This window comes from Trachymyrmex septentrionalis, unplaced genomic scaffold, assembly GCF_001594115.1.
Source record: "Trachymyrmex septentrionalis isolate Tsep2-gDNA-1 unplaced genomic scaffold, Tsep1.0 scaffold87, whole genome shotgun sequence".
NCBI lineage: Eukaryota > Metazoa > Arthropoda > Insecta > Hymenoptera > Formicidae > Trachymyrmex > Trachymyrmex septentrionalis.
The window spans coordinates 180275-193034 of record NW_017306059.1 but is presented as its reverse complement, the minus strand read 5'-3'; the positions used below and the strand labels follow the sequence as shown (position 1 = coordinate 193034).

Here is a 12760-nt window from a genome sequence, read left to right as displayed (position 1 = left end):
AATATTAATAGAATTATTATTATTATTAATTATAATTATTCGTATTAATATCTAGTCAATTTTATTAATATTATGGCTTCTTCGCGACGCGTTCGTGTTTCGCGCATCGTACAAAAGCATAAAATCTTATGCTTATTGCCGACGATATTAGTCGGCAGCAAAAAGGAGTATTTCTCCTTGTTGTCGATTTCTGATATATGAAGCCAGAATGTTGGCCAGGAACAACGAAAGGTGAGTTCAATCTGGCCAGAAGAAAGAAGAGATTCTGTATGAAGATACCCAGTAAAATATTTTCCATGCATGAATATGTATAAATATGTACAAACATATATATAAACATGCATAAATATTCATAAACATATATAATTATATATGAAATATGTCCATACATATCCATATATCCTTCTTTCTTTTGTAAAATTACTTTCTAATGTAATAGAAATAATAATAGTAATATAAAAATATAAAAAATATTAGAAATAATTTTTGCATTGTTTATTTAAAAAAAAACAAGTTTGGAAAAATATAAAAAAAAGTGCTCATACATAATTATGCATAATTTTATATATAATTATACATAAGTAATTTTTCTACATTTCTTCAAACTTAATGTTTTCTAAAACAAAAGTGTAAAAATTACCTTTTTAATTATTTTTAATGTTTTTATATTGCTATTATTATTTCGATTACACTAAATAGTAATTTTACAAAAAAGTAAGATGCATGAACATGTATGGACACATTTCATATAAAATTATAAATGTTTATAAATATTTATACATGTTTATGTATGTTTATATAATTATATATATTCATACATGACAAATTTTTTGTCGGGTTGGTTGGTGTGTAACACTAATTTAATTGTAAGTTTATAAAAGATATATGTGTAAAGATAAATTGAATATTCGGGAGGGTAACTTGCTCGCAATTGCGAGTTTTTATATTTTTTGAATTATTTCTTATTTAAAGTACAAAAATAACCAACAAACAACAGGACTAATAACAGTCAATGCGGATAATCAGACGCGTATTTTGTAGACTTTTTAATTCACACTGACTCTCATTAGTCTTATTTGTTAATTTTTTGTATTTTAAAAATGGAAAATCTGTTTTAATTATTATTATTTATTATTTATTTATTTTTTTAATATGATCGCATTAGATTATTCCGCTAAATTTCAATACGTAGGACATGGTTAGGCATTAGCTGCGTTCAGTAGAGAAAGCAGCTTTGCAACTGTTGTAAAATTCTTCAATATGATTGACTTATACATTTTAATCCATAAGGAACTAAATGCAAAAACCAATCGTATTGAAGAATTTTGACAACATTTGCAAAGCTGTTTTCTCTGCTGAACACAACCATTAACATATTATATTCGCGATGTTATTACACATTATAAAATAATGTAGGTAGGAACACGGGTAGACATGGAATACACGAATAGGGACGAATAAATGAAAATATGAGTAGGTAGGACAAGTATGGATAGGTAAGGGGGAATAAACGCAATTATTTTAAATTAAATTATTATAAATAAAAAATTAAATTATTACAAATAAAATGACACTTAAATAAATTTCGCGGTCGGGTAATTAAATTTTATTTAAAAAATAAAAAATAAATAATATAATAAATCTAAAAAAATATTATATAATAAATCTAACTAGTAAACTGTGTGACATGTAAGTAGGGATACATAGACATCATATGTACATATTTGATAATTGGAAACGAGGGATTGAAAATTAAATAAAATTAAAAATTAATTTTAAATTTTATTTAATTATCAGTATCTTATTATAATATTATCAAATATAAAAATAAACCAAATTATATATAATTTTGAATTTCATTAAATTTTCAGCTCCCCTGAAGTTAAACTTAATTTCTAATAAAATTCTGTATACAAAGTGTAACGTGTTAATCTTGTAATTAATTTTGTTATAAATAAATGTATATATAATAGTACGTAATATAAAATTTATGTAAACTATGTTCAGATAAATGCCATTATGTTTACTTTTATAATTCGCGCAAAAATTACTAATTAATTAAACATTTATTAGAATGTTTATAACCGTATTGAATATATCTGTTCAATACATGTAGCATTTATCTTGTAGTAAATTCAATTTATTGTTGCTTTATTGGTGTAAATTACACGAAATCGACGAAACATATGATAACAAAAATTATTGATTGATTTAACGAGTTCGATAAATATTTGATTTTAAAACTTTTTTTTTAATTTGAATTTTATTTTAAATATCAAAAAGTCATTAATAATTTTGAGTGACTTCTAATTAAAAATTTGCTGTTTAGAATAATCGTTAATTTTTATTTGCTTTTTAGTATACAAATTTATTAAATAAGTTAGTAAAGATTGGAGCTTTGACTGAGACAATGGTGAAATGTTAACTTTTTGTTTGCTTTTTGACATTCATATTTTTAACATTATAGAATTACAAGTATATCTTAGTAATATATCGATCTCTGATCGATTTATTATATGCAAAGACCTCATCACTGTCCTTTGCGTCAGATATATGCCAGTGAATATGCAGTTTGTATCGATAGAAAATCGTATAATTATTTTCATTATGGAGAGTTATTCCTTGTCGTTTTTCATAAAGTCCATTCGCAAAGTCTAGTTTGATATTCCGTTCGAGATTTTTGTACAGGATTAGAATTAATCCCGGGTTTTCTTGTTAATTCCTAAAAGTGATTATTTTACTAATGATTCAATTACAAGTATATATTTATAAAGTCTATATATTTTAAACTCAAGTTGCGAAATTAATTCAGTGATATATTTTAGAGTACAATTTTCGTCGCTTTCTTAATTTTATTAAATGTTCTTCCACTAGTAATAATGTTAATAATAGATTGTCTTAATGACAATAAGAATTTAGTATTAAATGATTAATATGGATATGTAATGATTATTTGTACAAATTAAAATTATGAAGTAAATAAATTTAAGTTTTATACAAATAATTTGCTTATTTTTGATGATTGCTTTAACAAAAATATGATTACGAATGTATATATTTAATTTTCTAACTGTTATTTTAAAAATCATTTTTAGGTATTGGACATCCCGCTATTCTAGAATATTAGGATTAATTAATAATTTATATACAATACACACACACACACACACACACACACACACACACACACACATTTCTTCAATAAAATACATGTAGATATTTTGAGATTTATATTTAACAAATTTTGATCTTTGAAATTTTGATTTAGATTATTTTTACCAAAATACTTTATATTCTTTTAACAATGTATTGTGACTACACAAATTTAATTAAAAATGTGTGAGTACAAAAAAATTCGAGATAAGTCGAATGGGTACCCTCATATTAGCGGGATATTAATAATTAAAATTTATGAAACATACAGAAAAATAAGGAATTGTTAAATTTTATATAATAAATTTATCAATATAAATGTTTTTTAAAATCCCGTTATTATCGGGTTCGGCTTATCTCGAACAGTTGGTACCCGAGAAGCTTCTGTACCCATACATATAAAAAATTACAATAACGCATGTATTTTATTATTATTACATATATTTTTTCGTAATCACTCTATTCCATAAGGAAATCATTCTATCCATTTATTTTTAATAAGCGATAATTTTTAGTAATGTGTAGCAGAACATATTTTCTCGTGAATTTTAATATTATATTTAAGATGCAATATTATATTTAATATTATATTAAAAATGTTAATTGTAATTGACATTGTACCAAAATTATTACTATCGTAAGTGATCTGAAAGATTTAGGATTTACATCCTTCTGTAACAAGACCTGGTGTTTGACGGATTGCTTAACTTTTCTTTGCGAATGGATCTTGTGAATTTGACGTAGAATCAGAATATATTAAGTTCACTCTCCACTATGAAGATTGTTTTTCTTTGTATCTGATGCTAACTAGCATATCATGAGGCGGAGAGATGTGATCAAATTATTGGGAGATAGTTATTTTGAACTCGATGAAAGTGCTGTAAATATATTAATGACTTTTTATCGCGATATTAATAAGTTTTATAATCGCAAATTAATAATTAATAGTAAATACGATTTAATTCTTACTATCTATTTCATTCCATGTTTATCAATATTTCATTAAACATTAATATTTAGAAAAATTTATGTTATCGTATGTATTTTCGATGTTTTCGTATAATCCCGTATTACTAAATTTTGTTAATTATATGCTTCTATAATATAATTTTTATTATATTTCGAACAGCATTTATAATTGTACATTATATTGTAAACAATTATTATTATATTATTGAATGTATAAAGAATTACAATAAAAGGTAACATTAAAAAAGTTATGCTATATGTTTGCTAATTATTTTATTGTATTTCGCTAATCATAATGCAATATAATTAGCAAAATACAATAAAATAATTCGACATAAAAATAAAAAATAAATTTAAAATATACTTACTTGTAAAAACGAATTACTGAATTTATTAGTAGCTCGTTTTTTACGAGTAAGTATACTTACAAAGAAAAGAGGAGCGTTGATAAAATCAACGGGGGTGGAGGAGGGCCTCTTGTATAAGTTTTTATTCATTTAGATTTTCTTTACAACTTTAAATTAAATGTAGTTTGCTTACAATTAGAATTCCTACTTTATTCAAATTGTAAATTACAATATGCATTGATTGGTCCGCCATGTTTCAGAAATTCCCGTGCTATATTTGAATACCTATATTTGTGTTTTCTTTTTAATTTCAATAATATAATTAAAATTAGATATTTTAAAGGTATTAACAAATTTCTTATATTACATATCAGCTTTGAATCATGAAAGCTTTGCTTTGTTGTACGTGACGATACAAAGCAGAGTTCTTATTGGATATCGCTCGTTGCTCATCTCTCATCTAGCGTGCAATATGCATTAAGGTCGGAATTCATTTCAATTTAATTGATTCTATTTTAAGATAATTTTAAGTAATATCCTAAGATGCTAATAGGACTGTCTGATTGGTTCATAACCAATAAGATTGTGAATTAAGATTGTACTTAAGACGATCTTAAATATAAGATCTGACTATGAATACAGGCAGAGAGAAACCTGAATTTCTATTAATTTGATAGATTTTAATTATTTCAGTGATTTCAGCAATTTATGTCCATCAGCAGCATCGTAAAAAATGGATATTGTTATGTAGTTTACATACATTTCTTCAGAGGACAGGTGCGGCGGCATTTTGCGGTTACAGAAAAAAGGCCCTCATGTCATCTCTCAGGTTTCTTTTCGCGCACAATAGAAGAAATAAGAAATTAAAAATAACGAATAAACGATTCTAACCTATCAGAAATCGGGATACGCGGTTTCTGATAGGTTGAAATCGTTTATTCTTTATTTCTAATTCCTTATTTTTTCCATTGTGCGCAGGGCCTTAAAGTCATCAATTATTCATTAAGCAGCCATTTTTAGTGCACAGAAATAAATTCATCATTGGCTGCTAATTGCGTGAATGCAATGACCAATCAGAACACTTAACACAGTCGCGCTTTTCTTACAAATCTAGGACTCTAAGAGAGCATTTATATTGGCCGTAACCGTATGCCGTATGCCGTAATCTGTAAGAATTGACTAATCACAGTCAAGTATTCCTTTCTCATTCGGCAGTAAAATGGGAATATTTGAAAGTAATTGGTCAATTTTTACAGATTGCCGGCATATGGTTACGGCCAATATAAACACTCCCTTAATCATGTTGAAAGCGAGTGTATCTACGGCTATGTTCAGCTTTCCACCCGAGTGTTCTCCAAGTATCATGTCATCCTTGTTTAACATTAATAAATAACAAAGATAGAGTGATATCTGAATGGCAGTCGGGTGGAAATCTGAACATAGCCTTAGATACATTCACTCTCAGGTATCTTTCTGTTGATATTGAGGGGAACTAGAGAAATAACTATATCGTGGTTGGCTGTCCTGATCACTGTTCACAGTTCACTTCTCGGTTCCCGCTTAATTTTTTTGTCAGTTCGGGAACATTCGCTCCGTGAGAGTAGCGTAGTTGTGGTGGCAACCAAGGTGCAACCAAAAGTAATTCAATACGATTGACAGAATAATTACGAGAATTTCAACCGATCGCGATGCAAGATACAAAGAGACTACAAGAGTTTATGGAGCTGGTCGGTCGGCTGAAGGTAAGCTTCAAGATGATGTCAAAAAATCATGACATACATTTACATGTTTCCTAAATGACCTAGAATCACTAGACAAAAGAATACTATGCAAAATAGCATAGATAAGAACAGTTATTTCTAAAATTTTTTTTTGAAATAGAATATTGTAAAAAAGAGAGGGAAAAAGGAAAAAAGAATGGTATTAAATTAAAAAAAAAATAAAAAAAGAAAAGACATACTTATGTAATATGTCTCTTATTGCTGCTAACATTTGTTTGTGTCGACCTATGATCAATGAGATCACTTTTTTTTTAATAATTGTATGTCAACACTAATCTAAGGAATCATGATTAAAAGTGTTCTAAATGAAGATTTGAAGAGCGGTATTCATAGTCCATTTTAATTTTAAAACGATCTTGAGTAACATGTTAAGATACTAATAATACAGCTGTCTAGAATATTTAATAGTCTGTTCTTATTTTAAGATTGTCTTAAGTAATGTATGAAGATGTTAATACAGCTCTCTTATTGGCTTAATCTCAAATATAAGAATCGACTATGAATATTGGCCGAAATTGCAATAAGAAAAGTAACTTTTTTTCTGACAATTATGATTGTTAGGAATTGATTATGTTTGAAATATTACTTCATATTTTTATTTTGATATGTTAACAGTCAATCTTAATACAGGGATATAGAAATAACTAAATAAAAAGAAAGAGAAATAAAGAAACATGTTGATATTTAATGTAAGATAAAAATTTCTAATGTTTTTGACCTTACAGATATATGAAATTATATATATTTGACCTTTGAATAAACTAAGGATAATAAGCAATTTATACTCATTGTTTTGTATAATAGATTTTGTTCTTTGTATGTTGGAAATTAGTATCAAAAATATTTTTATATCTTTTATTTTAATAGTGAAAATGTATGTAGAAGTCATTGGAAGTCTTTTAAATCAAACATTTTTCTGAGCATATAAGCTTAATTGAGAATTAGTATTAGCACATTATTAGTATTAGCATTAATAGGATATTATATTTTTAATTTCTTTATTTATATACTTGATATTGTGCTGATTCATGAGTGTTTTGATAATATGAATCAACTATGATACAATTTCCTTTGCTTAAAATTCTATCTTGATAAATATCATGCAATCAAATGGACAGAATTGTTAGATTAGATAGATATGTTGCTGAATCAACATCTTGAATTCTGCATGTCTTTGTTTGATAATTTATGGTTTTTTATATTTTATTTCTCTAAATATGAGGTTCTATTTCAATTTTTGAATTTCAAAATAGCATATTTACGATAAAAAAAAGTAAGATAAAAAAATTTTTTAAAAATCTTATTATAATTATATTATTTTTAAAGAATAATTTTTAAAAAATAATAAAGTCATAAAAGAATGCATAAAAATTAAGAAAAAATAATATTGAAAAAGAAATATCTGTATTATCTTCTATATTATTTTTATCGCAAACAAAAGAATTATGATAACATTATATTATATAATGTGTATTTTGTGTGTATTTTTGTGTATTTTCTAATCTCAATATGCTTTTCTCTATTTTATTTTTTATGTTAAAAAATTTCTTTGAAATTAAAAATAATAAATCTATGTATAACATAAATTTAAGAATTTTAAGTATGTTTTTTGATCATAATATTTTCCAGCATATGAAAAGGATGGGATGGGTAAAACGGAATATATCTGATCCTGAAACAATTGCTGGGCACATGTACCGTATGGCGATGTTATCGTTCCTAGTGGACGGAAAAGAAAAATTAGACAAAATCAAGTGAGACTTTATTATTATAGTATTTTGTAACTTGAAATTTTATTGTTTTTATATAAAATTGAATAATTTATTTATATGATATATATTATTGATATTGATAATTTATGTATCTATACATATTTTTCGATTTGCAGAATAATGCAGATGACATTAATTCATGACTTAGCTGAATGTATTGTGGGAGACATAACACCTTATTGTGGCATACCACCAGATGAAAAACATAGAATGGAAGACGAAGCTATGGAAGATATTTGCAAGCTGTTAGGTGATAAGGGACCTGAGATATTACAAATATTTCGTGTAAGAATATTTTCATGTAATTCTGATTTTTCAATATTAACGTTTATTAATATTTATTAATATTTTATTTGTTTTAAAAAATATTTAGGAATATGAAAAGCAGGAGTCTCCTGAAGCGCAGTATGTTAAAGACTTAGATAGACTAGACTTGCTGATGCAAGCATATGAATACGAAAAAAGGGACAACATTCCGGGAGAATTGAACGAATTCTTTGTCGCGATTAATGGCAAAATTAAACATCCTGTTATCAATAAAATCGCTATTGATATTACCGAAGAGAGGGACAAATTTTGTCGTAATATAAATGTATCGAAATAGCAAAAGGTATAATCCAAGGACAAACCTGGAAGAACAAGCTTCCAGATAGCTCAAATGATATTTTAATCGTTACCACGCGCTTTATTAAACAATGGCTATTAATGTTACACGTAATTTTAATACATAAGATTTTGATATAGGTAGTATATAAAACAAGCTTATATATATATAATTGATTACTTAAGTTATTTGATCATTCATTGCGTAAATCTAACTAATCGTAGATAAGAAATTTATTTATGTATTTCATATTTTCTCTATTTTTTGAGATCTTTTTATATAGCAAATTAAATTATTTTTTCGTATTTAAAATATTTATGGTGTGTAAAGTATGTATGTGTATATTTTACATATCTTAATTATTCATTGAAGTTAATTTTCGTTGCAGTAAACCAAATATTATTTTTTAGATACTAAATATTTGATAAAGAAAGTTTAGAAGCTTAGAAGAAATATGATATGAATATTTATCAAAACACTTTAGCACTTTTATGAACAGTTTTGCTTCTACGAACAAATATATATATATATATAATCACTGCCATTCTATTCTTATAAGTGTATATAAGAGACTCCAATTCTATAAATTCTGTTGACAATTCGCTTTTGTGTTGCTTTAGAGCAATTACTTTTTTTTTTAATTCTTCATTTTTTTGTTCAAGAATATAATATATGTTTTAGTACATATCTCACGCAAAACAATATATATAATTTATTTTCTTGTACCTTCCATTTATTGTAACAAGTTAATGTAAAATTAATAGACTTTTGTAACTCAAAATTTTATGGTATGAGCAAATTTCTTATTTTAAATTATCTGTCTATAAATAATTATTTATTCAATGCTTACATTTTGTATCAATTTTTTGTGTCAATTTTTTTTCCGATCAATTTTATGACTTAAATGTTGAACTTGTATTACATAGAGTAATACATTGGTTATATCGATAATCCGACGATTAATTTACTGATGCATGAAAACATGATTAATAAACTCTAATAATCATCTGTATTATCTGTATTGGTACATGCCACTTAGTATGTACTTTTTTGTTGCATATAACATACTTGTTTATCTTGCATAACAATATTCATTCAGTCATGCAAATGCGTTACAGTTATATCTTATATGCGACATACTATGTACAAATATATATAGATATCTAAAACACGAAAAAAGATACACTTATAAATAATTTATAAGTTTCTAAAAATTATTAAATTATTAGGATTTACAATAATTAATAATGATAACTAACCATAATAGTAAAGATGATGCAATTATAAAAAAAGCAATTGAAATAAATAATTTATTATGCTAATAATAAATAAATCATTTATATGTTATTTATATGTTATTTAACATATAAATTTAAATCTGTAATACATATGTATGTTCTATGGAGCATATATATATATATAAATTTAATATATACGATATTATATTTAGCATTGGCATCAAATTATATCTCAAGATTGAATTAGTAATCGGCACGTATGATTCAAATAACAGAAAAAAAGAGACAGAACGTTTAAAATTTATAAATTATTATGAAACGTAAAGTCATACTAATTTCTTAATAAGACATATTTTGCTATAAATTAAATATCTTTGGTATTTAAATTTAGAATCACACACACACATATATATTTATTTTTGTTTGCCGAGTTTTCGTATCGTGTTATCGTATTATAATTGGAGTAATAATGTAAAGATTAAGTATTATTAGTGCCTAAATTCCAGTTTTTGTTTGCAAAAAACAACATACGTGATGTATACGAGAATTTTTATATAGTTACTTTGTTTTTATTATATTATATATTTAGTAGTCTTCAAAACAATAAAACCAAAAGTGATCAATAAATAACTTATTTAGTATGTTTTTTAATATTATTATTATTATAATAAAATGTAATATAAAATATAATTTAAAAGTATATGATATGTATCTGAAGCTACTTTTGAAATATCTGTTTCTGTGTGTGTGTGTGTGTGTGTGTGTGTGTGTGTGTGTGTGTGTGTGTGTGTGTGTGTGTGTGTGTATTTGTATCTGTATTTAGGTATGTTTTTAGTGTACATTTTAAAAGTATTTTACCCATCACTGGTCGTACGTATGTGCATATATTGTACATTGTCGTAACCGGATGAAGGTAGGGCAGTCATTATATATAAAGGTGTGCCCAAATTGTCGAGCGGAATCTTGAGTTTAATTTCATCGTGAGCTGAGTATGCGTTCACATTATTGAATTGAACCTCTGAGAAAGTTTAGCTTTTTTGAAAAAAACTCGGCTGGAAATTCAGTTCTCAAGGTTCAGTTCAACAATCTAGACGTATCTAAAAGATAATTTTTAAATAGAAAAAAAATGCAGTTAATTATATTGAAGGAAACATTTTTTATCTATACCATAGCGTTGAAGAATAATTATTTTTCTGTTACTGTTATATATGAATTATTTAAGAGAAGAGCCTAAGTTATAATAATATTAAACTGTTATAATAATATTAAACAGTTTTAAAAAACAATACTCTAACTTAAAAATATCAAATTCTTCATATACGCATTTGTGTTAGTTATATATATAATATTATAAATTATAACTCAGCAAAATCACTTTTATTGATGTTTTATATTGATAGTTTAATTTAAAAGTTCGATATTATAAATATCGATTGTATCGATTTAATCCTATATACTTTGAGAAGATGGTATATATAGATCTGCGCAGATAAGCGCAATTAAAATTTGCAAAATAATAAATTTTAAATTCAAAATTATTAGTGTTATAATAATACTATAGATTATACTTTAAAAATCATCATATAATTTTATTTAAAATATTATTTGTTTATTTTAAAAATATAGACAAATTTCGCTGATTTAGAAAAATCTATTTTGTCATTAAACTATTAGAGTGCGATATAAAATCAATACATATTAAACTGATTAAAATTTAATATTATAAAAACATTTATACAAAGCATTTATAGCGTGAAGTGTGGATCGCATCCTATATCAGAGTCCTAAAAAAAAGTCCTAAATAAGAATCTAAAAATATTGGAAAAAATGCTTTTCTTTTCGTAGTCTACGCGTTGGCGACATAACGACAGCTGTATTGATCGATGTATTTATACCTGTCTCTATTTGAATTGTGACCTGACTACCAGGGGTGCGTTCCAAAACTTGACTCTGTCAACTATACGACAATAGCGGTCCATGTATAATGTTACACAAATACACATTAGTGTATATTATTTTCTGATTGGCCAATCAGATTGGATCTAGAGTGGGAACAATCCCTGAGTGGGAATATGCTGTGGAATGAATAACAATCTAGACATCGGCAGTCGTGCGATCTTGAATAACGTAACCGTGCACGCAAGACGACATAGTGCATATACACACGAAGATGAATGACGATCTTTGGTCGTTTTTGATAGCAATGTTGTCGAGATTTGACATTGATGCTAAAGAAACGTTTAACTACGAGAAATTCCGAACGCTCTGCGTCCGACTGTTTGATGTAGATGAAGTCGAGCAGGATGAATGGAGGGTACGAGAGATCTTTGAGCTATTTGATGCAAATGCGGACGGTGTGCTGAACGATGAAGAACTGCTCAGGTAATGTGTGCGCAAACTCTTTTAGTCTTTCTAAAAATTGATTGAGTTTCATGCGGGTAAAAGAGGGAAGGGAATAGTTTATATTGTACATATAATTTTTATCTCAGAAATAAGATTAAAAGATAAAAGAAGACTAAAAGGGAGGAAAAAATAAAGAATAAAAAAAAATAAGACATTACTTTTTCTTTCCAACGTCAATAATGTACAGATGGAAATATCTGATTTAAATAATTGAATTCCTTGACTATTCTATTTTTACTTTTTCGTTACCATTTGTATTCTACTTATTTAATGAGATATTGAATTTTACATTAGATTATTTAATTCTAGTTAGTAATGTTTGACATTTTCTCTTGCTATTTTAGGAAAATAATTTATAAATACAAAGTCATGCAATACATTTAGTATTTTTTAAATATTTTATTTATAAATCCACCTGGTTTATTACGAGAAGAAGAACTATAAATATTTTTTAAATAAATTAAGCCTTGACATTTACAGGCTCCATATATAT

At 26.0% G+C, this 12760-nt stretch overlaps 2 protein-coding genes across 2 annotated transcripts in view; both read left to right on the top strand.

Annotated features, from left to right (window-relative positions):
* Positions 1-6038: 6038 nt before the first annotated feature.
* On the top strand, positions 6039-8800 carry LOC108755282 (HD domain-containing protein 2). Its single transcript, XM_018498201.1, has 4 exons — positions 6039-6211; positions 7880-8004; positions 8139-8307; positions 8396-8800. Exons 1-4 carry the CDS (start codon positions 6158-6160, stop codon positions 8624-8626), a joined length of 579 nt encoding a protein of 192 aa, XP_018353703.1. The 5' UTR covers positions 6039-6157; the 3' UTR covers positions 8627-8800.
* A 3181-nt stretch (positions 8801-11981) lies between these two features.
* LOC108755281 (nicotinamidase-like) overlaps positions 11982-12760 on the top strand; it is an 8320-nt gene continuing 7541 nt past the window's right edge. The window contains exon 1 of the mRNA XM_018498200.1: positions 11982-12246. Within this exon, the coding sequence (XP_018353702.1) occupies positions 12035-12246 (212 nt within the window). The 5' untranslated portion in view covers positions 11982-12034. The remainder of the gene's footprint in view (positions 12247-12760) is intronic.

Bases quoted from the DNA above. Each gene is read 5' to 3' on its own strand.
- LOC108755282 (XM_018498201.1), top strand. From the start codon at position 6,158: ATGCAAGATACAAAGAGACTACAAGAGTTTATGGAGCTGGTCGGTCGG. The intron at 8,005-8,138 runs GTGAGACTTTAT...TTCGATTTGCAG, and splicing joins GAAAAATTAGACAAAATCAA to AATAATGCAGATGACATTAA. The intron at 8,308-8,395 runs GTAAGAATATTT...AAAAATATTTAG, and splicing joins AGATATTACAAATATTTCGT to GAATATGAAAAGCAGGAGTC.